This window comes from Antennarius striatus, chromosome 10 (assembly GCF_040054535.1).
Source record: "Antennarius striatus isolate MH-2024 chromosome 10, ASM4005453v1, whole genome shotgun sequence".
In the NCBI taxonomy this organism is placed as follows: Eukaryota; Metazoa; Chordata; class Actinopteri; order Lophiiformes; family Antennariidae; genus Antennarius; species Antennarius striatus.
In genome coordinates, this window is record NC_090785.1 from 14061543 (window position 1) to 14087900 (window position 26358).

A 26358-nucleotide genomic window follows, 5' to 3' on the forward strand; every position below is an offset into this window, starting at 1 on the left:
CCACTGATTGGTTGAAATTGTGGCGTTCTTTTACGTACTCTGCACACCATTGGTTAGTTGTTGAACGAACCTTTGCTGAGTTTCACTTGGACCAATCCCAGAGCGCCTCTCAGTCAGCTGATTCAGACAGTTCAGAACAACTACGCGCTAAATCTATCGGCACATTTATGACGTGACCGTGGACGTGGAGTGACAGAAAGAGCTCAGGTGTGGGTGCTGGACGCTGCCCTCAGGTGTGGGGGGACTATCTCGCATCATGGCCACGCGTGTTCGACCGGTGAGTGGAAACACTTGTGACTCTTGTATTTTGCATGATACTGATGATATTGATCAGAAATGGTTACCCGGTGGTCACGCAGGGGAACAAACGGTGTGCAGTCATCGGGGGATCGGGTTTCCTGGGGAGACACCTGGTGGAGAAGCTGCTGGACCGCGGCTACGGCGTGTCTGTGTTCGACATCCGACAGAGCTACGAGCTGCCCGGCGTCACCTTCCACCAGGGAGACCTCTGTGACAAGCAGGTCAGCAGGGGTCGGGGGGTTTCAGGACCTGATCGGATCATGATGAACGATTACAATTAATAAGGATGAAGTTCAACTTTATTTTCATAAATAAATAAATTTACAAGGCAACACGTAGGGCGTTTTCAAACCATTTTATTGGACAGTATCATTTGCAAAAATTTCAAAGGTTTGAAATTTTTGCAGTTTGCCACCAAAATTTGAGACTCACCCCCCAAAATATGTCTGATCAGGGTCGACTAGTCTGATGTAAATGTTAATAGTCAAATTCTGCTCCAGGCTCTGCTGGCTGCCCTGAAGGCCGTGTCCCTGGTCTTCCACTGTGCCTCTCCGGCTCCTGCCAGTGATGATCGTGAGCTGTTTGAAAGGGTCAACATCCACGGCACGCGAACGGTTATTGAGGCATGCACTGAAGCTGGAGTACAGGTGAGACAGGCAGGGGGAAGAGCTGCTGATGTGTACAGTTTCCTTTCAAAGACAGTGTTTAGTTGAAGTGCTTTAACATTTTCAATTTTCAATTTTTTTTTTGCCAGAAACTGGTCCTGACAAGCAGCGCCAGTGTGGTGTTTGAAGGGACAGATATTAAGAATGGAAAAGAGGATCTGGCATATGCCAAGAACCCCATTGACTATTACACAGAGACCAAGATTGAACAAGAAAAGGTAAGAGTGGTCCTTTAGTTTTTTGATGACTCAGGGTGGGTTTGTGTTCTCGTCAGGTTCTTTGTTTTTCTTTGTCATGATTTATCTAAAATGACTGATTTAAATGTGCGTATTGTAGTTCATTTGTATTTATATATTTCCCCCTTTCCCATGTGATCAGTACTTTATCTTATACTTTTACCTTTATTTTGCTCAGAACCATCTACCCCATGTCCTTCATTATACCTCATCCCTGTCAGTCCCATCCAGATGACAGGCATGACAGCAAATAATCTGAGCATGATGAGGCAGCAGCTTCTTCTTTTTTTGAAGTATGCATGTGATGTTTTTTAATGCTTTTTTCATTCAGTTGGTGCTTGCAGCTTGTGGAAAGGGGAAGGGGCTACTCACCGTCGCTGTTCGGCCTCATGGCATCTTTGGGCCTCGAGACCCACAACTGGTTCCTATCCTGGTGGAGACTGCTCGCCGGGGCAAAATGAAGTTCATCATTGGGTTGGTTTGAACGAGCAGTATTTACAGATTAATTGTATTCATGGCAATTCAACCAATGTAATTTAAAATAGCAAGTTGAAGAAATAACCTTTGCTTCAGCGGCTGTCACTGTGAAATTATTGAAGGTATTATTATCAATGTCTTATTGAGATTAATGGAACACTAACTGTTCTAACTAATGTCAGTGGATTTCTTAAATATGAAGAAAATGAGTGTGTCTGCAAACATGACCTCTAACACAGGGCTCCATGCAGCTGCCTAAACGTTTATTATTTTAATCCTTAACATTAATTCTCATATTGAATGATTAAATTATTTTTTCTCGCTTCCTTCAGTGACGGGACGAACTTGGTGGATTTCACTTACGTGGAGAATGTAGTTCATGGGCACATCCTAGCAGCTGAGAGCCTGACGCCAGGATCCTCCACATGTGGTAAAGTGAGTGATCAGAAACTCAGAGGCTGAGCTGATTAAAATACTCCATGAAACCAAGTGATGCATACCTTCTTCTTCAGCATCACAGTTTTCTTTTTGTTTTATTTTTCAGGCATACCACATCACCAACGATGATCCAGTTCGATTCTGGGACTTTATGTCTGAGGTGTTGGTGGGTCTGGGGTACAAAGCCCCCCGCTACCGTCTCCCCTACAACCTTGTGTATGGTTTGGCCTTGCTGCTCTGGTTGTTGGCCCTGATTCTACGGCCTCTAGTGTCCTTCAAACCCACTTTTACACCAATGAGAGTGGCCCTGGCTGGAACATACCATTACTACAACTGTGACCGGGCCAAGCATGACCTGGGCTACAAACCGCTAGTCAGTCTGAAGGAGGGGATTGTCCGCACGGTGCAGAGCTACCCTCATTTAAGAAGAGGCTCCTGAGTGTAGAATGGAGGGGCAGACTGTCAAGACAAAACGCTGTGGGGGTGCGATGACCAGTTTGGGTTGGAAGGACTATTTAAAGAGACAAAAAAGACGTGGTGTGTAGCTTTGGTCTTTGTAACGTCTGTGCTCCATTTTCACCAGCAGATGGCTGCAGATGATCCCAGTCAGGAGTCTGGTTTCAGAAAGCATTTAGTAAAACTTGCTCTTATACTGTTTAAACTCTAAAGACACTCAAATACTATATTAATAAAATAAATGTCGTTAATTATCTAAATGTTGTATTTTTCACCTGCATACTGTACAATTGCTACATATTGTAATGCTGTGTGTCACCAATCCCTTAAAGATGATCTGTTACACTATCATGGAAATGATTATAGCAGATGACGACTGGCTCAGGATTATTAGTGTTTATACAGGGTTGTCAAGCCTGAGGCCTTTTTTCTTTTGTTTGATATGAATTTAAAGCATTTTGCGCCATCTTAAATTTGCTGATACTTTTGACATGTCTGATGGGAATATTTGTAAAGAAATTGGGTTTGTGATAAAGACAAGCAGATCTTTAAAATTAGTGCTCCAGTCTCTCCTAATTATACTTACAGTACCGTCATGTACTTGGGGTTAACAGACTTTGTTACGCAGGGGAATGTGTGTGCATGTTCAACCAAAACATGACGCTGCAGCAGTCTGACATCAGTTAGTATGTGGATTGTCTGTGACAATCCTTCTGCCTTATATGAACAAGGAAACACCCTAATGTAATAATATATTGAAAATACAAATTGGTAGAACGATACTTGATATGAACAAATGAGGCTGCTGCTTGTCCTTTGCTTTGGGCTCAGCCTCGAGTTTACAGAAGAGAACTATCGCTCTGTCATCAAATACTTGAATGTGTATATCGATGCAGGTGACAGCTGTTCTGTTGAAGAGTCAGAAGATTGATTACAACACAATAGGCTGCTGCCACAGTTGTATAAATATATATATATATTTCAAAAGTTCACTGAGCTACTCTCTGCAATGGGATGTCAGGCATTTTGGCTTGAATATCAATCAAGCAGTGTCACTGAAGGCAATAATAGGATGGGAAATAAAATGCATCTTAATTACAATATTCCTTCAACTACAGCTCATCCTGTATGTATCACCTGTCTTCTCATGGAAGGGAAAGTTTTCAACAACCCCATTATTGACTGAAATTTGCTGATTACCCATTACAGAAGCTTGAATTTTGTTTTCCCCGTAAAACATTTTTGTCATTCTGCATCTTGGGTGTGGCGACGGCAAGGCGTGGAGTAAATCTGGATACTTTGCATTCTAGTTTTGATTCTGCGCCAGTGGCACCCAAACGATTGAGCGAGAGCCGGTGTCATTGGGCAAAGCCGTCCGACTGGTTCTTTGGTTAAGGGAAATAGGGAGACAGAAACGAAACAATAGCCGCGAGTGTTTGCATTTGTCATTGTGCTCAGCAGTGTGAAACTCTCCCAACTTGCTCATGTCCACCTCCTCCACCCCTCTGACGGGTTATAAAAAAATCTGTTCACACCCACTGTCTGAATTGATTATTCTTTTGTAATTGTGTGAAATTGATTTTTGGATCGAAAGATGAGCTGATTGGGGCCAGTTGATCAGAAGTTTGTTTTTCCTGCAAATCATTGTAAGAACTGTCAGAAAAGGAGCTGGTATTACTCAGTTAAAGAGAAAACACCCACAGATGGAACCCTACTTATTAAAATAAGTAGGATTCCAGCTACCTTTCTACATGGACTTAATAGGTTAAATTCAGTCACAACTGGGTTTTTCCAATCTCATTTTTACTTCAAACATAAACATTCCATTCAGTCCACTGACCTTTTGGTCAGGTTTGGCTTTCTGTTACCTCTGCTGATGAGTGGAATGTTGTCCCTGTTTATCTCAGAACAGTTGAGTGTGTGTGTTTGTGTGTGTGTTGTTCCTTATTTCAAATTAATGATGTCTACGTTTCCTGGGTTTTCTTACCCACTGAGCATGAGAGTGGCGCTCCCAAAGGAGCCGTTGCTGTGACTCACTTCATTCTTGCTCGCTGTGCCATGTTGTCGTCCCTTTGCCTTCAGACTCTGACTTGATTATCAGACACTTGTATGACAATATGTACTTGCTTATTCCTATCAACGAGGCTCTAATGACATGTAGTAAACAAATACACACGCACATGCACACACACACACACACACACACACACACACACACACACACACACACACACACACACACACACACACACACACTGGAGTAGTCAAACAAAAGCTGCTCCACCCCACATCCACCTCCCGGGACTAGCTGGGCTTGTCTACTCTCACACCTGTACCTGTTCTCTAGCTCAGGGACGGAGACACTTGTAAGACAGGTGGACACACACACACACACACACACACACACACACACACACTTGCTCTCACACACACTCAGCCACACTACACTCAGCTGGGTGGACTCATTCTCTGCTGGGCAGGAGCTGAATGCAGGTAAGCCCGTTAACTGACAGGTGTCTCATTTACAGAATAATTTAACGAATAACCTGGAAAGATTGTGTGCTTAGCATTCAGAGTGTTAAGGGTAATCAATCACACCACATAAACGATTAAATGGTGACTACTGGGTGTTTCCCTGTCGTGACTGCGTTGTCAGGAGAGTCGCCTGTCCTGCTCAGTGAGCGCCCTGTCTGCTTTCTCTTCATCAATCATTGATCATGCATGGGCTGATGTGTTAAATATGCTTTGCGAGCCTTCTACCTATTTGCTCTGTCACTTACACATATAGGACAACATCTTCAGAAGACACTGCGATAATTTATAGAAAGAAAAATGAGATCACAGCCCCAGGAGCTTTATTTGCATTCTGAGTTTGCGTTCAGATAAAGGAACACTCGTCCCTTTCACCAGTGTTTTCTTTTTGTTCCTCAGTCATCTGGGGAAAGTGTGTGTATGCCTCTCACCTGTTGATTTTGACCGTAAATAACTGAGGGTTAAATTTGTGTGTGAATTGAAGAAATATATATTTTATGCAGGTGTATTTTGTTATCCAAACCAAAGGTCCCACTATCTACTTAGGCTCATGTGAGTGCCTCCATTGCTGCTTAAGCAGCAATTGTGGTATCCTTTTGAAAGTGGTAGGACAAGATCATCTGCATGTCTAAACGTTGACACAAAGACATTCTTGAAAGAGCACGTTCGTCATTGGGAGGATTCTTCACCAGGGATTGATCATTTCAAAACAGATTATGCTCTAAATCTCTGCAAAGGAATTTTCACACGATACTTATCACGCTTTCCAAAATATTTTCCAGGTGACCTGTAACAACAGCAGCAAGACAGACGTCTCGAGCAAGCATGTCGTCAGGTGAGCAGGCTGACTGAGCTGATCTGAATGTGAGATTTTATGAGTGTGTGTGTGTTTCCCCATTAGGAGCAGAGGCGTTCAACATTCTGATCTTTGCCCTGACTGAACACAACATACAAGTGGTTCTTATCGGTGTGTGTGTGTGTGTGTGTGTGTGTGTGTGTGTGTGTGTGTGTGTGTGTTTGTGTGTCAGCCTGCATACGATCAAGCAGAGGCTGATGAAAATGAGAGTACGTCTCAGGGCAACAGTGTGTGTAATAACACAGATGTTGTGTGTGTGTTTGTGTCAGAGACTAACAAAGAAGCTGTGTTCAATACCACCAAAGTGCGGGCCAAGCTGAAGGGAGATTCTAGCTGGATGAACCGTAATAGTAGTTCTGAGACAAAAACTACTACAGACAAACCATGGTACGCCACACATTTATTGATTATGTATATAATGTAGCACTAATCGCTTTGAAAAGTCGTGACCACACACTTGTACACCCATGCAGGCTAGCAGAAGTCAGGGCCAGCCGTCCAAATGGAGCTTTTACTGCCACCAGTCCAGTGACATCACCAACCAAACCCATCGCACCACCCACCGTGACATCACCAACCAAACCCACCGCACCACCCACCAAGTTTGGCACGCAAAGGTAAACACACATCACAAATGTCACAGATTATCTACAGAGCACTGGGAAACAGCCTTCCAAACATGATTGTTCTGATAACAAGTCTCTGTTCTGAATTTAGAGCACCGGCATCAGGATTCCCTACCAGATAACTCAGACTTTTAGACATCTAATTAGAAAAAGCAATCAAAGGCAGAAGGAGAGGCGTCTTGGCAGTGAAAGTAGCAACTATCTGGTCACACTCTGTTCTGCATCCAAAGGCGTTTCATTAAACTTTACGAGGATGCGCCGTTCCTCCACGTGTAACAACTCAGAGTAAAAGCTTCTCTCCATTAGTCAGCAACAGCTCAAACCCAACTCACTTGATACCAGGATACCACTTGACAGGATTACGCTAAACTCAACCTGGTTTCTCAAACTGAACCTGGACTTTGAGAAAACTCTTTGTCAGGTCAAAGTGACCTGGTGTGTGTGTGCGTGCGTGCGTGCGTGTGTGTGTGTGTGTGTGTGTACAAGTGGCACAAGAAAGAAAGTATGCATGCATGTGTCTTTTGGTGCTCTACACTTCCGTTCACTAACGTCACTTTTAATCTTTTTTTTTTTAATAGTGGATCAACATTTGTCAAGAAACATTCTGATAGTTACAAGAAAATGTGAGCACACACACACACACACACACACACACACACACACACACACACACACACACACACACACACACACACACACACACACACACACATCTCAGATTCTCATTTAAAGGCTGGCAGTTGGGTGAGAATGAGTTTTCCTGTCCGGTGTGTTTGTCCCTCTGTTCTTCAGAGCCCCCCACACTGTGAGGCCCATCTCAGACAGCCAGGTGGGTCAGCTCAGCAAAGACGAGCAGGAGAGACGGTAAGAATTCTCCTTGCATGTCCAGTTTGAAGTCACATGCATGCTGGAGAGACCTCGTCAAAGTAATGATTCTGTGTTGCAGGACAGAGGCAGCCGGCAATGTTCTGAATAAATCTTCAGTCAAGCAACGATCATATGTGCTTTCTGCTGCTAAGAAATTTGAGTATGTACTGTTTAAATTTCTTCTAAAGCAAAATGAATTACCCAGCTTGGTAAAAAAGTAACTGTTTTAACTATGCAAAGGTCAAGACAAGAACCAGCAAACATCTCTACAATCCAAAGTAGTTCACCATTTGTGGCTAAAAGGTAAATGCTACCTCATTACCTCTACAAGACGTAAGAACATCTGAGTCATGCCATGTCATCACGTTCCACTGTCTAATTGCTGCATTTACCTATACACATGTGCACGGGTACAATAATGCAGGGTGGAGATTTATGATGATGATGATGATGACGCGCCTTCACCTGTGGAACCTACCAGAACTCCGCCTCCCTCACCTGTTAACCCTTTTGCATCAGGTCCTACTCCTCCACAGCCTCAACCAAGGAAAATGTGAGTCCAGTCTGTTTTTCCCGCTTTAACAGGCGACTCTCTTTCCGTTTGGTCATCGTCTCTGTCGTTCACAGAGGCGACAGCAGGGTCAAGTCAGCCGTTGAAGCTTTCGATCAGCTGGCGGCTCAGAACGAGGAAGACCAATCATTCCAAAAGCCCGAGGAAGAAGACGTCCGTCCTGCTCCGGTGTCTGTTATCCAGGCAGACCCGTTTGAACAGCTGACGCCGGGGTGCACCAAGGTGGACACGCCCCTCCCCGTGTTGATCCTCGACAGCGTTCAAACTGAACCTGGGAATTCTGTCCGGGCTGACACACTTCTTGTTGACCTCTCCTCTGCCCAAGAGCCAACCATCTCAGAACCAACTGCTCCAATGTCTCCTACCCCGGTGTCACCCATTCCCCTTACACCTGCCCCTGTCTCTACTTTAACAGACATCACAGTGAGCACAGAACCAGAACCATCTGCCTCAGTGTTCACCGTGACAGACATCATAGTGACCAAAGAATCAGAACCGTCTGCTCCAGTCTCTGATGTCACAGCGACCAAGGAATTAGAATTAGAACCCCCTTCTCTAGTCTCTACTGTGACAGACATCATAGTAACCAAAGAATTAGAACCAGAACCATCGACTCTTAAGTCTGCTGTTACAGACGTCAAAGTGACCCCAGAATCAGAACCATCTGCTCCAGTCACCAGTGTAACAGACAACACAGTGATGACTGAACCAGAGCCATCTGCCTCAGTGTTCACTGTGACAGACATCATAGTGACCAAGGAATCAGAACCAGAACCATCTACTCTAACCTCTACTGTGACAGACATCAAAGTGACACCAGAACCAGAACCATCTGCCCTGGTCACTACTGTGACAGAAATCACAGTGATCAAGGAACCAGAACTTGAACTATCTTTCCCAACTTCTGTGACGGATACGGTCGAGACAAAGGAACCAGAATCGTCCACCTCCATGTTCACAGTAACAGAAATCACCACGACCACAGACCCAGAACCGTCTGCCTCAGTCTCCACTTTGACAGATATCTTAGTAAATACAGAACCAGAACCACAACCGTCTCCAAAGCCAAGGTAAGAGTTCCACAAAGCAAAGTCAGTGCTGCCATGCTGTGACTGAACAGAGAGTATGTCAACAACACCTTTAAGATTATACACACAAAATTTAAAACACAGTAAAGTAACTGTGGATTTTTATAAATTAAAGTGTAAAGCTCTGCATGAGGAACTAAAATCTGCTCATTTTGAACAAAAACATCAGTAAAATGTTTCATTCTTGCAGTGTGTGAATCAGTGATAATGAGTCAGTCATTAAATGTTTAGAAATACAATTTAATAAGAGGTGATGGAGTAAGTTTGTATTCAAATATTGACACTTACTTTTGCCAAGAATCTGAAAACAGGAAAGCTTTAATCGTAGTTCCAGGAGGGTTCCTTTGTGTGTTGCCACGAGGTGTGTGTGCCCGTTCATTTCATGTGTGATTGAAAGCTTCTCTTGAACTATTTTCACATCTCCAGGTTTGAGACGCTTTCCGCCTTGTCTGACACTCTCATTTCTTTTGACACAAGTTCACACAGGTACGGGAAAAAGAACAATATCCACCAGTCAATCAATCACACATCTCCTGATAATGACAGTTCATTTGCTCCTCAGCGTTAAAGATGGCGAGCCGGAGCTGGCACAGGAAGAAGGAGGTGCAGAGGACACTCATGCCACAAATTACAGGTATGAATCCAACAACTCCTTCATTCATGTCATAGCAGAGTGGGCAGGAGAACACACAGCCATGTTTCACTGGTATGACTTAAAAGTAATCACTAAATGTCAAATGAGTGTGCATGTGCCAAAGCAGGTGCACTGCAGTCATTTTCCCTCTTGCTGTCTGCAGGATTGAACCTGAGCCAGTTCCAGAGATCAGCAATTGTGTTCCGATGACAGATGATCTCCTGGTTCTCAATGGAAGGTTTGTTGAATCACATTCTCACCATTAGTGCAATGAAACAGCCTTCGTGTTTATTCATTTACCCACAAGGTGGCACTGTAGGACCTCCAGATGTCTCCCTCCTCCACCCACCTCAAATGGCCTGTTCTGCCTCTGAATGCTCTGAATCTCAAACCCCCACTTTGTTCCTCATCTGCTCTTCTTCCTCTTCTCCTCCTCCTCCTCCTCCACAGTCCAGAGGCACCAGCAGAACCTGTCCCCTCCAGCCCAGGACGCTGGAGCCAGGATCTCCTTGGGGGTCTAGACAGGTACTGGAAGAGCTCTTTAACACTCAGGCCCCTCATGTAGAGTCAAGCAAAGAATTTCATCAGTGGAAAATCAATAGCTATTTTGTCGATTTACCTGAACTTACCTCTCCAGAGTTGAATTCTGACGTGCGTCTGAGTTTGTGTTTGATGTTTGCAGTGATCCATACCCAGAACAGACCGGTAGTGCCCTGGATCTCCTGTCGAATGATGTCATCACAGTCCACACAGAAACACGCAGGTGAGAAGCAGACAGACATGGAATGACCTGCTCCCCTCCGCCTCTCCGCCCCCTCCCTCCTTGTGCACCATTAATTCTTATCACCACAAATGAAGGGGCCAAGCATCCCAAGTCCCCGAGGTGTGAGGCTTTTAATAAATCCTATACGCCTCAAGTTTATCCATAAATCAAGGCTCCTCTACTCTCAGCATTCTATTTTAACTCCCCGCTCCGTGTTGGAAAGAAACAAAGCTGCAGATTCCTGAAGTGACTAATACTTTGAAGCAGAAAGCCACATCTTATCTGCAGCACCACTGGAAATAGAAGAGAATGTTCTGTGCTGATTAGTGTTGTGGCTTTGTGTTGTCTCCACCAGCCTCAGCACACAGCAAGAGGAGGAGAATCCGACGGAAGAGACAGACAAAGAGATGCAAAGGTAGAAGGAGATGACAGGCTGCTCTTAAACAATTATCTATCTCGACCGAGTTCTTCCTGCTAAGAAACCCATTTGAGTCTGATATGCCTTGTAATGATTTATACGAACTCTACTTGCACTGATGCTGCGTCTCTCATCCTGCTGCAGCTCTACAGAGACAGTCACTATAACCACCAAAACTGTGATCATTACTGACAAAAGGTACGAGAACACACGCATACAGAAAAAAGTTGGCTCTGTGCTATATTCAGGTTTTCATGCATGTTAAATTGCTCAGTGGGTTTCAAGTGTCTCTGAAGAGCCGGGTTGTAAATAGTGTATGAGAAGAACCACAATAACCTTTACTTGCCCTCTTTTCTCATCCTAACTCACCATTCATCTGTGCTGCCTTCCATACTTTTATTTCCTGCCGTTGTGCAGCATGGGGGACTCTGCAGATCCCTGGAGCTCACATGTTACAACCACAGTCACTGAATCAAGGTAGAGTATTCACATCTATAGTGTTATAGTAATGCACTTAAATATGGTTATAATATAAATGTAGTTAATATATAAAGGAAGCAAGTGAAAAACATCTTGTTTGTTTCAGAATAGGATTCAATTTTAAGATTTATTCTCACTCCAAGTAAATAAACTAACTAATTGTAGAGCAACTGGTAGATTTCATTGTTTTAGAAAAATATTGTTGGAAATCCTTGAATTTAATTGGAGAAAACTTAATTATTAATACTCATTTTGCAATCCAGCTATAAGATTGCCTGGAGACACATAGCTTCTGATAATGATTGAGTTAGGCTCCTGGTCATGCTGTTGTTTTCCCATTCAAACTGCATTAAATCTTTCCATTATGAGTCAATGTGATCAGAATTCCTTTGACACAAGATGGGTTGTGGTGACAATTGAGAGTGAAATCAGTGTGAAATTGTTTTTTCAGGCCGGCTGATCCGTTTGATCCATATCCGATAGGGACCACATCCCTGAACAGGTAATCATATTGGTTTTGGAGCTGTGACTGTTTTCAGCCAGTCAGATAGCATCGCAGCATGCATAATGCAACAGTTTGAGATTATGAGCCACTTTTCTTTATTGCAGCTCCTCTGACCTCTTCCAGCCCCGCTCTGATGTTTCCTTAAACAGGTACAGGGATGATAATGCAGACTCGCTCTTTCCTCCTATGCATTAATTTGTAATTGTAGCACAGATACGACCGTGTTACAACAAATGACCACAGCTACTTCAGCTGGTTGACAGTTACTTTAATGTTTATATATAATCAGCAGCTATCATAGCAGACACATTGAGCACTGTGGCTACATCTTAATCATGTTTGGCTCACTCTAGAAATAATAAAACTCAACTTCTCAGTTTTATTTTAAAGCTGTCTCTCCTTCACCTGCACTGCCAGACTTATTATAATGCATGAATTTTCTCTCTTTTGTAGTCCCGAAGAGACACAAACCATCACAAACATCACTACCATCAGGTTGGGAAAAATATCTTACGTCTTTAATACTCAAGTGTTATGTTGAAAAACTGGTGTGATTAGGAGTGAGTGAGTGTGAGAGGTGTGTAGATGAGGCTGCAGCACAGAAAAGACCCCACCAGTAAACCCTAATGCTTCTGGAGCTGTGTCAATGATCAGCCTCACATATGAATAAAAACTGCAGGAATCAGATTTATTGGATACCATCTAAGTTACCGACTGCTACAGCCTGAAAAAAAAAGAGCCTAAAACGACCTCCATTCCTTTCCAGGGAGACACAGAGTCAACCAGAGCCGACCGTGGATCGGTGAGTTTGTGGCCTTGATAGCTTCAGACGGGATAACGCAGGAATAATTTGTTTTTTGGCTGTTTGATCTGCTTTCTGATTTTGTGAAGACACTCTCCTCAAGCAGGAACGTTTGATCTGTTTGAACTGTGAACATTAAATGATGATATGGAACTGCACAGAATTGCTTTGATACTGTTTTGATTATTTTGAATTAGATTTGTTACTTTTCTTGCAGTCAACTACCAACCACAGAAAAACAAGACCCAAGCTCAGCAAGTGTGTAAGTGTCACTAATCCAACATCAAGTTAATATGAAAACAGAACTACACTAATTCAATTGGTAACTATTTTTTATTTATTCATCAGTATTGTAGTCAGTAAAATTTCAGAAAATAGTTGTAAAAACTAATGTAATGTAACTAATAACTAATGTAACTAATGTAAAATGTAAAAACAATGTCTTCAAACTGTCACTTTTATCTGACCAACATTAAAACAGCCAAAATATGTTCAAATTATGATCAAATAAAACAGAACAGCTGAGAAGAATTATTTTTTAGTGGCTGAAAGAGATGTTAGATTTTTTTTTTTGGGATAAATGGCTGAAATTTATAATGCATTAATTTTTAATGATCAGTAAAATTACTGGTGATTCACTTCAATTAAAAGTCATTTTCACCATAATTTAATGCCCTTGTGAAAGAGTTGATGAAAGGAAAAAAGACAGATTTGAAGGGAGCGTCAGGTTTTTCTGTCTGTCTGTCTGTCTGTCTGTCTGTCTGTCTGTCTGTCTGTCTGTCTGTCTGTCTGTCTGTCTGTAGTCCCCTTCATTAACTTTTAAAAACTCAGTATTTCAGACTGGACTTTACAGCTTTTATCATTGTTTTGTTGTCATTTTTTTATTTAGCTGTTTAATTAGTTTAATGTCATTACCATAATATTTATTAGTGTTTCTCTTTTTTTTAAAATAGTTTGTACCTTGCTTGGATATTGCTATATTGCTATTAACATAGGTATTATTATTTAAATCCCTGAGCTTCTAGGACGAGCATTTTTCTTGAATTCCAATATTATTTTGATTTGTTTGACTCATCATGAGTGCCTTTGTTTTAGCAATAACGCACTGAAATACCTAAAGAAGGATGGGACCCTGGTCAATGTAGACACCACAAGATGTTTAATGGCGTGTAGCGTCTTTGTCACTGTGTTTTGAATACTGTATATAAACGAGAGATGGAGGGGAAAGAAAATGGACACATAAATTCTCAATCTATCAGACGTTTGACATGGTATCTCTCTCTCTGTCTCCCCCCTTTGTCTCCCTAGCGTGGGCACCCACCGCTGGGCGCTCACATGGGACACCAGCACACCTAAGCAGGAGGACCCGGCAGTGGGGTGATGACACACTTTGATTTACTCTTCCATATTCTTACAATGCAGCTTCATCCATCACCATGAACCCTTCTACGTTCAATATGCACTAAAAGCCTTTCAATGTATGTCTTCTCTCAGTCATGTCGCAGATCAAACCATGCTGGTCACGTTTGAGAGGAAGTAAGTTTTTTTTATTTTATTGAGCACTCTGTCTCCTCTGCTTTTATTCCTCTAACCTCCTTCTCTTTCACTGTGGTGAAGTAACCAGCGTCTACTCATTCATCCAGAAATTATTGTTCACTGATGCTAATAAAAATAGGTCAGATATGTATTTGGTACAACCATCGCTCACAACTACAAATCCCCTCTTGCCTCTTCCATTGTTTTTCACAACTGGAGTGTGAATTTGACATCGTCTCAAGCTAAAATGTGATGTCTTTGTTTGTACTCAAGATCCACTGAGAATGATTCCCCGTGGGACCGGTGGACATCACCCACTCTCTATAACATCGCTACTGAGGAGGAAGAGGAGCAGGAGCAAAGGTATTTCTGCAATGGCTCATTAAATGCAAATTAAACCACTTTATTTGACTTAATTTAAGCAGTAATTAAAACACCTAAATATTTAGTGACTGTCAGCCGCTTAATTGTAAGCAGACGAAATTCAAGTCGATAATTTGTGGCTTCCCTCTAGGAATAACAAAACTCTTCTCAACTTTTCAGTTTTACTTCTATTCTGTCTATCCTTTATCTGCACTGTCAGACTTATTATAATGCATGAATGTTCTCTCTTTTGTAGTCCTGAGAAAACACAGATGCAAACCATCACAACCATCACTACTATCAGGTTGGGAAAACCATCTGTCATCTTTAATACTCAAGTGTCTTGATGAAAAACTGGTGTGATTAGGAGGGAGTGAGTGTGAGAGGTGTGTAGATGAGGCTGCAGCACAGAAAAGACCCTTCCAGAAGCACCAGTAAACCCTAATGCTTCTGGAGCTGTGTCAATGATCAGCCTCACTTTTGAATAAAAACTGCAGGAATCTGATTTATTGGATACCATCCAACATATCGACTGCTACAGCCTGAAAAAAAAAGAGCCTAAAACGACCTCCATTCCTTTCCAGGGAGACGCAGAGTCAACCAGAGCCGACCGTGGATCGGTGAGTTAGTGGCCTTGATAGAGTCAGACAGGATAACACAGGAATAATTTGTTTTTTGGCTGTTTGATCTGCTTTCTGATTTTGTAAAGACACTCTCCTCAAGCAGGAACGTTTGATCTAAAACATTAAATGAGGATGTGGCGCTGCACCAAAATGAAATGCACTCGTTAGCCTACATACCCATTTCCCAAAAAGTCAAGATACTGCGTAAAATATCAATAAACTGAAAAATGTCTTTCCAAGAACAGATATACAGTACCCCCGCAACTGACAAACCTAATTTTGTGCTGACACTGACCACAGAAGAATAACAGCAGAATGACATGAAAAACACAAGAACAAGTGCCCCAGAAAATGTAAAAATGAGGAATTTTATTACACAATGCACACATTTATGGTCAACATAAAGCATGTGGGAAATTTATTAGATTCTGCTCATCAGTTTCTGCAAATATATTTAAAGCTATATTTATAAATTCCTTCTAACACATGTAGTAATATATTTTATAGTCACCTAAATATATAAATATCACCTAAATTCCATTTTAGATGAACACTCATATTTGTTTGGCAAAGTTTTTTGTTCTGGATTCCCTTCCAGTCACAAACCTCTGCATTTATTCCGGCTTGAGAGTGGCCTACACTTGACACTGGATTGTGCTTCTTATGCTTATATGATATCCCAACATTTTTGGATGTGGGGATGCGTGAATAGATTTGTCGTTCAGTTTATTGAAACACACACCTCTGGGTTTTTAATAGTCTCGCCTACCAGATCTGCTGTTATCTTCGTGTTGGTAATAGCTGCCTTATTTAGGGGGTGAGAGATTTAGGTCAAATCCTGTGGGAATGCAGCTGTGTGTGCTTAATACTGCAGTCTAGAGTTAAAGTTACCTGCAACTGCAGTATGAGGCAGAAAGACTCCTGACTCAGCTCTAATACTGAAGTTAAATGACAAGATGTGATCTCCTGCTGTCTTTCAATTTGCCCTCATTTCCTTCCCTGTAATTATCAGTCTCCAGATGTCAGATTAATGATGTGTACTGGAGATGTCCTTTTTTCAAATCACAGCCCGTTAAACAGCGTGCCATTAATAAGCAATGGCAGAAAACGATTATCTCCTGAGTTACATTTGACAGATGTATTGTGCTTTTGTGTAACCATCATGCTGCTGCTGCTGCTGCACTCTGTCTGCAGCTATGAAACCTATTCCAGGTCTGCCACGGTAGAAGAACAGGATGTCAAAACCCCGGAACCGGAGCCCAAAAAGTGAGACATTTCCATAAACGTGTCAAATAAAGTGATAAGTAATATTTTTGTGGAACGTATTGATTCTCTGTCTTTGTCTGCTCAAGGGCATTTGTGTACGTGAAGGAGTATATCAACTCAACGGAGCTGTCCTTGCGTAACGCCAGGGACACTTACTACGAGTAAGACCAATAGATTCCAATATAAACACCAACATATATTATTTATACATATGAATAATCTTTCCAGCCCTGCGTTAATGGTGACTGACAAACTGCTCTGTTCTTCTTAGTGGGGCAGATTACTTCACATCGAGCTCTTCCAGTCAATCTTACAGCTCTCCGTCCAGCTACACAAGGTAACATTATCCCCTAAACTCACTTATTGTTCTGGGTGTTTTCTATCCTCACACTCCAGCTGCTTTCTTCTTCTCTGATTATTCAGCTGCTTTTATATTACTACTGCTACTGTTCTTTCCTCAGTTAATTTGGTATCGGACTTGGCCTAATACTGTTATTGAATCTCCTTTTCTTAATTCTAATAACATTAGAGTTACTTAAAACTGGCTCATCCTGGCACTGCTTAGTTGTCTCAAGGCCTGACCACAGTAGATATGTGTAAAAAAAATAGGAAGTCTTGGGACATGACACTGTTTCCACTTGTAGATCCCCTCAGTGGACAGAAAGGACCGTGACGTGTTTCATCAGAGCTGTAGCTGCACGAGATCTGCTTGTGCTTGTGGCCAAACTAACTTCACCATCACTGTGTCTCCCCCAGCAGCTCCCCGTCATCCACCTGCACGTACTGTGGAGAGCTGGTGGGGAACGATGCCAAGATCTCCATCGATCATCTCAACATCCACTCTCACCCTGCCTGCTTCAAGGTAATTCAGCTCAGTTACAGTCCCGCTGAATTCACAATTTGGCAGTTATTAAGCTGGAATACTGCTGGGCTGAGTCAGCTGGAGATTTTTGTTCATTTAAAAAAAACATTTTAATGTCCAATCTGTCAAAGAAAGAATCCAGTCTAAATGTGATTCAAAAACAAAAATCTCACTCTTGATCAGGTGAGGCTTACAGTATATCACTGCCGTGGAAACAGAAAGAGAAAATGAAAACATCTTTAAATATCAAAATGCTCCACTGCAGCCAATGGTTTATGTGCGTGCCAAGTTTCATGAAAAAAATATTAGCTGGTTTTTGAGTTATGTCCTGAATAAAAATGTTACCAAGCAGGCAGAGTGATCACTACGCTCCCCCTGCATTATACAGAACAACAGGGGGACAAAAACAAACTGGACCTAATCCAAAACCTGTAGAAAACCTTATAATATTCTATCTTTACACGTCATATTTTTGCTTCTTGACAGATGCGTCTCTTGTTTATAATTCTTGCTTCGATAAGCAGCTGCTTTGTATTTAGCTGACAGATAGGAAAGTGACATCTTCTTACAAAATCCCCAAATTACTCCCATAATCAGATTTTTTCCCCCTAGAAGGTCATTTTTTTCAGTCTTCAAATGCAAATATTTTTAGTTACATGTTGCCTTTCAATATATGAAAAAATTTAATTGGGATTTCAAAGCAACATAATATGGTCCAATAAAGGAGCAACCATCTGATCCCAAACCAGACATGTGGGTGTAGTGACAGTAAAGACGGTTCAGCTCCTTGTGTCCCAGTAACAGTGAAGCAGTGAAACAGCAGGACTTCCTTTAAAAGCGGCGCAGTCATTGCTGATAGATGACATGTCATATCTGCTGTGCAAGCAGTCCATTGCGAGGATAAATCCCCCGGTCTTCACTTAAATGCATTTTCAAATAACACTCTCCCAATTTTTCAGTGTGGTGTGTGCGGAAAGCCGATGGGAGACCTTCTCGACAGCATGTTCCTGCACACTGGGAAAGTCCACTGTGAGACCTGCTACGCCAAAGCTTTCGACTGATTGTCCCCGTCCCGACATTCTCATTTACATATAAAGTGAGAACTAGGCTTTAACAAAGTTTGGACTGTGCTCCGGCTGAAATAGCAGTGATGTGGTTTAGAGTGTTGCAGTGACTAATATGCTTACTTAATTGTTATTTTAGGATAAATTTCTAATATTTGTCATTTTCCTGGTGGTGAAAGCTCTGTCTGCCTCTGCAAACTATGAAGGAAGTGCGATAACAAGGGGCTCAGATATTCTACTTAAGCAACAGCAGATATAAAACAAAACTGCTTTATTAAAAAAGTGTTCATTTGCTTACTTGATACAAAATGTTTTTGTTTTTATGATTTCTTGTCAAGAAAATAAAATGATTTATACAATCCTGGTATTAGTGCGATACAAATGTCATAAGATGGTCATGGAGTCTCGGTTACGTGTTTTTGAAAGGCATTATAACATTATTGCATGTAGATAAATGCAGCACCATGTAAGAGAACAGATTGAGGGTTAGAGATTCATTAGAGGAGCAGGTCCTGACTTCAAACAGAAGACTTGTGCTTAACTTAAAGTCACCTTTCTCTACTGTATGGTGAAACAATATTTCCCTTGCATAGTCACTTAAAACACCAGTGTGACTTCAGTTAATAACCATCAGCTACTTACTGAGTGACCGTAAAGAAACTAATGCAGTTTATAGGCTACTGGCTTCATGGTCTTCACACACAGTTAGGCAGGGCTCCCTTGGTAGAGGACAAGTTTTTCTACTGTACTCCAATGCAATGAAAATCTGCCTTCCATAACAATGTGCCTCTACGGAACTGTATGCAGTTAACGTTAGCAATGCAGGATGGACGACTGGCTATTATGGAACCTCAGTGGACTTGACAATATGTGCAGTGCATACTGCACCTTAAAATACTATTTTCCTATTACTGAAATAGGGATAAAGTATCAGTATCATCAAAATCTATATAGTTATAATAGAACTACTAAAAATACGTGCAAAAGTATGCTCAAATTCAGCTTCTCTCCCTCATTTGAACGGGGAATGCATAATATGGGCCACCCCTGTAATCCTGGATGTGCTCCATTGTCTGTTTATGTGGAGGCCTGTGTCAGTGTTTTCCTCTGGCTCTGCTCACTGCCATGTTTTGGATGTGCTTCCACAGCAGCGAAGGGTCTGACTCGTTATTTCTTATCAGAGACTCCAGCCCCTCTGCTTGGTCCAGGCTCTGCCAGTAATCCTGAGGCCATGTTTGCAACCATCTGCAGACAGATATACAAACAGTTTAGTCTCATCTCACAGGATGCTTTAATTAGATAATTAAAATGAAGCGACCCCCCCCTGCCCCTTAGGACATTGTTATTCTCATTTAAGTACAGACAGCGGAAGGATTTTACTCCAGGCCTAGTTATAAATTTAAGGAAAACTTGCCCGTCATTTGCAGGTATGTCTTGGACGTGTCCGTATCCTGGGCTGGGCAGGGGGCACCCCATGTGAGAGTTGTTGGCCATTTTAGGCTGAGGGGGTGTCTTCTTGTTGGGGGCTTTCCTGTACGCTTGCTCTGCAGCCAGTCTTGCGTTCTCCTGGTCACAAACGTAGCATTCAAACCCATTCAAGTAGTTTGGCTTACTCATGTCATTGACCCCCCACTCACGGGTTTCCAGAGCCTCCAATAAAAGAGAGTTAGTGATGTGTTTGAGATCCTTGAATTCTAAATATTTTGCATATTCATCGTCATTCTCATCGAGATGTTTGAGAAAGATACCGAGCGCTTCTGGCGAGGGGAAGTTATCTATGATGACTACGGAGTGGTCGTTGGGCATCCAGTCTGCGACTGCAGAGGAGCCTCGGTACACAGGAACACAGCCCTGATGGAGAGGCCGCCACAGCTTCTCCGTCATGTAATCTGGACACAGACCATTCTCCAGCGCCAGGTGAAACTTGTAACGTGCCACAAAATTCATAAAGTTCTGCTCTTCCCCAGTGGCGGTGGCAGTGTCCTCGAGGTGTTCAGGCAGAGGTTTGTTGTTCAAGCATTTTCCATAAGAGTCCACCTGCCGAGGAAAAATAATGTGTGAGTCACGACAAGGATGGAGGTATGCTTAGGAACCATTAAGGAGGAGAAAACAGTTTTAATTGAAGAGTAACTACACATCAGCATCAGCTAAATTAAAGCATAAAGGGTTTTATTTTAGACCCTATGGAGGATAATATATAAATAAGAAACCAACATATTTCACTCAGGTTTAATTCCGATGAAAAATAACAATGACGTACCTGACATCTGCAAAACTTTTTTCTTTTGCAAAACCCAATAAAAGGATTGTGGATTAATAATAATATTTAAAATTGCAGCTCTATGAGTCTGAACTCATGTAAAACAAAGTCCTGTAAAAATATCTCTCGAACCAAGCATCCCCACTTTACCTGAATATATTTCATGAGCTCCTGGACGTATCTGTTTCTGTCTGACGGTACATCGCAGTGAGACTGCATGTAGAGAACAGGAGCCAGGCCCTCCCTCCGCAGCTGGTTCTTCTCCTCCAGGGTTACAGCCACAGGTGTCCGCAGGTAGTCCAGAGAGGGCAGCCACTGCAGCGTCAGAGGGTAGTCCGACTCCCTGCGAAACGTGGCCGTGTAGTTGAACACCCTGATCCCCGGCCCATGGGAGAGGACATAGTTATTCATGGGTGACTCTTCATGGAACAGTGCCCAGGTTTGATGGCGGAGACGAGGGAGCGGCACCTCGTACGCCCTGAAGTCTGTTCCATAAAAGATGATGGATGCCGTCCGTTTGTACAGCTGGACCTTTCAAGATTAAACTCAAGATTATTGGCAGAACAGTTTCACATGAAACCACTGGTATTGTTGTCATTCTCTACGCCTAAACCCCAGATAAACAGTTCCGGTACCTTGCGGTTGCTTGTGACCAGACAGGAGGATCTAGCACAGTCAATGCGCTCAGTGTCACCAGGAAAATGTGGGAACAGTCCTCCAGTCCACCAGAGGAGAATGGGCAGCTCTTTGTTTTTTCTATGGTCATTGTTGCCAGGCCCTACGTATGAGCTGATGGAGGCAAACTCCATGTCTGACAGAGCGCTTTGGGGCTGAAAGGCTCCTCGGTCAACTCCATCCAAATCCCCCACATCAAGATGATCGTCTGGAAAGGAGGCGAAGGAGACCCAGACCCAGCAGAACACACCGAGCAGCCCCAGACACGCACAGGGCACCAGCCTGGCTCTACCCGCCATCTGGAGGGTGGAAATGAACACACACAAACTTTCAGAGTCTTACACTGCTCGGACAGATCCTAGTAGAAACCAATAACAAACTAAAGGTTGTGTTTTCAAGGTGTCGTCCATTCAAGTTGCCTTTGATTCGATGTTCATAAGGGTAATGGAGCTAACCTAGATAAACAACCACTAACATCAGCAGCTGAGCGTCAAATCTCTCTACTACGTGTCAGAGGGTTATGGGTATGCACCTGCGTTAAATCTTTCTTATTATTTCCTACCATAGTTCCAGCTGTGAACTCATAAGGACTCGACTTTCCTCCGGTCGGGCTGCTGTTGTTGTTGCCAGGATGCTCTCTGCGTCCAGCGGGGATTCTTCTTCTAGGCTTCTGCTTCTCTATAACGTCGCGTCCAACATGAAGACGAGCTCCACGTCGCCATCTACAGCTCTATGGTGGGAACTGCAAATACAAGTTCAAAATTTAAAAAAAATAAAATAAAATAAATAAATAAATATATTTCAACGTTACATATTATTGCATGTGGAAAGTAACAGTTAAATGTTAAATGCTTAAATGAAGAATTTTGATAGGTCATTACGAACTACTGTATAGTGTGGGCTTCACCTCCTATATGTAAGTGGCGAACTGAAACTGATTTACTTTGGAGGTCGATGGTGAACCAGTGAGATGGTAATGTAGCTCGGTCATATGCCGTTATGAGCTTTAAATATGGAAGTCTAAATGTAACAGGATGCACAGGAAAGCGAAATCTGTTATAATCTGCTTTCTCCACTTCGTTCCGGATAAGAGTCGAAACTGAACTATCTTCTGAGGGTTTTAAGGAGACTACTAAACAACACACTGCAATCAGTATTTCTCTTTTAGTCTTAGGTACAATTATTCTATTTTTATTTAATTTGACCAACAACGGCAAAACAAGTGTATTCATATTCAGTATGGCGATTAAAACAAAATACAAAATATCCTGGATAAAAACTATTCCAAAATAGAATCTTCTTTAATAAATGTGACCCAATCTTTGTGTCGTTTATAAAAGTAATTTCATACACAATCTAAATCCACAAAGTGGCCCGCAGTGACTCTAAATGCAATAGAAAAATTCCAAATAGAACACAACCAATGCACCTGTGAGATAGTGAAAAGTTGAAGTATTTTGAAGATATATCTGTCTTTAAATCTCCACTATAAAATGTAGTTGCGTTCATGCTACGGTGCCTCATCGCCATCATTTATTTACGGACTTCTGGAGCCTTTGGGCGGAGTGCGCGTGCCGCTACGTGTCGGGAGCGCGCACGTCACCAGTCTGTAGGCAGGGGAGGAGGGAAGACCCCGCAAAATAAACTAGAGCAGGGTGAGTAGCAAAACATTGAATATTTGCTATATGCGTTTCTAAATGAATCATTGATATGAAACATCACTGAAATATTTGTACTTTTGTTGCTTTCAGTGTTTTTTTGAAACAGTTACTGCTTGGAGGCTAACAGCGAGTGGAATGTTAACAACTGGCCGGCTAGCTTGTCAGTCCGGGAGGCTAAAGCTACAGATAGTTATATCGAGTGTTGTGTTCGAGTTAATTTTGTTTCTTTCTTTTTAAATACATCATCTCTGTCGGGTCCGCTCAGAAGCACCACATGAACATCTTTACGGGGACTGCCGGCAGCAGTTTAATTAGAGTTTCAGCAGTCAGTCCGAGTTGAGGACAGGCTGGTCCGTGGATGTGATCCGCGCAGGTGCAGTGGATGTTTCCACACTTCATGGTCACCACTGTTTACATAGCTCATAAAAGTTATGTCTGAACTGTTTAGTTAATAAGCTATGATTGAAATCATGGTGCATTTTCAGACTATCCTGAGTATGTATTAGTATGCAGTGTTTTTAAAAGCATGACTGCTGTCATTAAACCCAGAACTACAAGGTGGAGACCTTTGCAGATATGTCGGTCCTTCACCCCAGATATTAGTCAATCATTATACATCTCCTAGCATTAGTTTGTTATCAGAAAGGTCAGTTGAGTACAAATGTTGATAGCACTGCTTTATTTTGTGGAAAATCTATCATTTTTAATTTCACATCTTTTAACAGTTAGTTGCATTTCCCTTTAAATGTATCTGTACCTTTTTCTTCCTCTTTCTAGGTTAACTTGACCCTGCCACCTGGTGTGGATGCCAGTAACCCAGTGAGGAGGCCTCGCTGGGTGCGAGGAAACATGATGAGTGGGAAAAGTTTGCTCCTGAAAGTTATCCTTCTGGGGGATGGCGGAGTGGGGAAGTCCTCTCTGATGAACCGCTATGTCACAGACCGCTTTGACTCCCAGTCCTTCCACACCATTGGTGTGGAGTTCTTAAACCGGGATCTTGAGGTGGACGGTCGTCTGGTTACCCTTCAGATCTGGGACACAGCAGGGCAGGAGCGCTTCAAGTCCCTCCGCACACCCTTCTATCGGGGCGCTGACTGCTGCCTCCTTACGTTTGCTGTGAACGACCTACAGAGCTTCCAAAACCTAGGCTGCTGGAAGAAGGAGTTCATGTATTACTCTGATGTTAAAGATCCTGAGCGATTCCCTTTCGTTGTGCTCGGAAATAAGGTCGACATGGAGAAGAGGGAAGTTGGGGAGGATGAAGCGCGAGCTTGGTGTGAAGAAAATGGCTGTTGTCCTTATTTTGAGACCAGCGCTAAGGATGACACTAATGTCACATCTGCATTTGAGGCTGCCGTCAGAGAAGTTCTGGCTGCTGAAGACCATATTGACCATACACTTCTGAGTAGCACAATTGATCTCCACGGCAACCGCAAAACCTCTCGCACATCTTGCTGTTGATTGGTCAGGTTCGAATCCACCTTGTCTTAATCTTGCTGGCAGAAACTTGCTGGTTGCGGTTTTTGTGGGATCAGTAAGTTATTGTTTATGGTACACATGCTGTATCTAAAAGGCACCGAGTGTCACCTTAAGATAACACGGATACAATAAAGCTGCTCTGAGGAGGGCACTGTCAAAGATCGTTCCGGTATCTAGATGGCTGAATTACTGCTCAAGGTACAGGCACACTGTCACAGGCACACGTCCTCCTTTGTACTCTTGTCTGCTTCTAGCAGTGTTGCACAAAAACATTTACCAGTTACCGAGCTTTACCTTTGTCTGCCTGTGGAGTTATATTAACTAGTGCTTGAAGAGCATTTATATTTTAATTGAAATAATTACAAGTTTAATATCAAGTGAAAGAGAAAATTACCAAATAGAACACCCCAACCTATGATTCAGCGACACAGAGCTGATCTTGTAATTGCTTTCTCCGGATTTCAGATAGACCTTTAATACAGCAGCACAATTTTATTGTTATGAGATCTGGGGAGCAATACGTTTACTGGATACAGTGTGAATTAGTGGTCCCAGTGCGGGGGAACTCCCATCCTCCGTACGGTGACCAATATGATTGGAGGTACGAGGTAGTTAGATGATGAAATAAAACTTGTCTTTAATGTGGAGCAGGGAGGGTGCTTCGGTTTTGCAGCTCTGGCTTTAGGCTTTGGGTACGAGCTGCTCCTGTTATTACTGTTTTAGCTATTGACTGTAATACTGTATCTGTTTCCGCTGCCCTGCTAAGTAGCTGGAAGTGTCGGATGTACAAGTTAGATATTTTCAGGTCCTTTTCATTTCATGCTCATGGTCCTGATTACTAAGGAAAGCTCAGTGTTATTTAAAGTTAATGAAATCCTATTGCTTTACTGTTGTTGATCAACTGCGTTATTTTTTATGGCAAAGTCAGGTCCATCCACTGCTGATGTATTATTTAGAGCTGCGTCATTTACATGAGGCTTCTGTGTTTGATCAAGGGCTGATTTAAGTTAGTGGAAGCTACATTTGCTAGAATTAACAGCCATCAAGTATTATACTGAATGTGCATTATGCATCACCGTGTTCATACAAATGAGTATTCTGACAGCTTAATACTGTTTGTTTTCAGCTGGATGATACTTTATTTTATGTCATTTATTTAAATACAGACTCACTTTCATCTGATTTTGTTGCATTACTGTTTTGCTGCCGTCAGCTAATGAACTTTTTGTGTTGAGTATTGACACAGATGATGGATGATAAACTATTACTGTGAACAGAAAAGGGCATTTTGAGAAAATCAACCTGGTAATTGAATTTAATTGAATGGGGTCTATTTGTCTGTCAGTCCATATTTTCAGAATTGAAATGGGGTGTTTTATCCTGGTTTTTTCACTTTTGTCCTGTTTAAATGATGAAGCCTACCACAGTGTTTACAGGAATCTGAGAACAAGAGGGTACTTTATAGCTGGCAGTGTGAACAAACTGTAAATGGGTCTGTGTTCTATTTTATTTCACTGCAACCATCAGCAAATTTTTTTCATCTTTGTGATATTTATGAATGTAAATTTTTTTTTTGGGCTGTTCATGTTAATTGCTTGTGTAATTTGCAAAGGGCATTAATTTTATAATGTGCAAAACAACTGCACATCCGTTTCACCTTCAGTGTTAACCAATGAGTGTGATTCAAGATGTGTGAAAGTCTGACTGGTCACCTCAATGGTGAGTTGATCGAATGAGAAACCTCATGAATTCCTGTTTTTGCACTACAGAGGATAAGACTGGATATGCCAACTTGCTGGCAAAATGGTGTTTTCTTTCCAGTGCTTGGCTACAAATAAAACACGCAACATAATAA

At 42.2% G+C, this 26358-nt stretch overlaps 4 protein-coding genes across 6 annotated transcripts; 3 read left to right on the forward strand and 1 right to left on the reverse strand.

Annotated features, from left to right (window-relative positions):
- Positions 1-155: 155 nt before the first annotated feature.
- nsdhl (NAD(P) dependent steroid dehydrogenase-like) lies at positions 156-4101 on the forward strand. Its single transcript, XM_068325886.1, has 7 exons — positions 156-277; positions 360-521; positions 801-947; positions 1055-1183; positions 1533-1675; positions 2011-2113; positions 2223-4101. The coding sequence occupies exons 1-7, from the start codon at positions 257-259 to the stop codon at positions 2553-2555; spliced, it is 1038 nt and encodes a 345-aa protein (XP_068181987.1). The 5' UTR covers positions 156-256; the 3' UTR covers positions 2556-4101.
- A 799-nt stretch (positions 4102-4900) lies between these two features.
- On the forward strand, positions 4901-18787 carry znf185 (zinc finger protein 185 with LIM domain). Of its 3 annotated transcripts, none has more exons than XM_068325202.1 (33): positions 4901-5065; positions 5887-5939; positions 6230-6347; positions 6434-6577; positions 7165-7209; positions 7379-7450; positions 7533-7613; positions 7694-7756; positions 7878-8006; positions 8081-9094; positions 9539-9598; positions 9675-9746; positions 9910-9984; positions 10197-10271; positions 10429-10509; positions 10865-10924; positions 11072-11125; positions 11345-11404; positions 11859-11909; positions 12017-12061; positions 12366-12407; positions 12679-12714; positions 12932-12976; positions 14023-14091; positions 14209-14250; positions 14524-14613; positions 14870-14917; positions 15198-15233; positions 16431-16502; positions 16589-16663; positions 16774-16839; positions 17147-17364; positions 18324-18787. In XM_068325202.1, exons 2-33 carry the CDS (start codon positions 5930-5932, stop codon positions 18395-18397), a joined length of 3222 nt encoding a protein of 1073 aa, XP_068181303.1. In that variant the 5' UTR covers positions 4901-5065; positions 5887-5929; the 3' UTR covers positions 18398-18787. The 3 variants fall into 3 exon arrangements, with proteins under 3 accessions (XP_068181303.1, XP_068181304.1, XP_068181305.1); XM_068325203.1 differs by having other exon boundaries at positions 4902-5065; positions 17259-17364; XM_068325204.1 differs by having other exon boundaries at positions 4902-5065; positions 17262-17364.
- On the reverse strand, positions 18683-22021 carry fut11 (fucosyltransferase 11 (alpha (1,3) fucosyltransferase)). Its single transcript, XM_068325205.1, has 5 exons — positions 21926-22021; positions 21324-21662; positions 20839-21219; positions 19843-20465; positions 18683-19673 (listed from the first exon to the last, which is right to left on the reverse strand). The coding sequence occupies exons 1-5, from the start codon at positions 21926-21928 to the stop codon at positions 19523-19525; spliced, it is 1497 nt and encodes a 498-aa protein (XP_068181306.1). The 5' UTR covers positions 21929-22021; the 3' UTR covers positions 18683-19522.
- A 944-nt stretch (positions 22022-22965) lies between these two features.
- rab9b (RAB9B, member RAS oncogene family) lies at positions 22966-26345 on the forward strand. Its single transcript, XM_068325566.1, has 2 exons — positions 22966-23018; positions 23802-26345. Exon 2 carries the CDS (start codon positions 23874-23876, stop codon positions 24483-24485), a length of 612 nt encoding a protein of 203 aa, XP_068181667.1. The 5' UTR covers positions 22966-23018; positions 23802-23873; the 3' UTR covers positions 24486-26345.
- Positions 26346-26358: the final 13 nt, after the last annotated feature.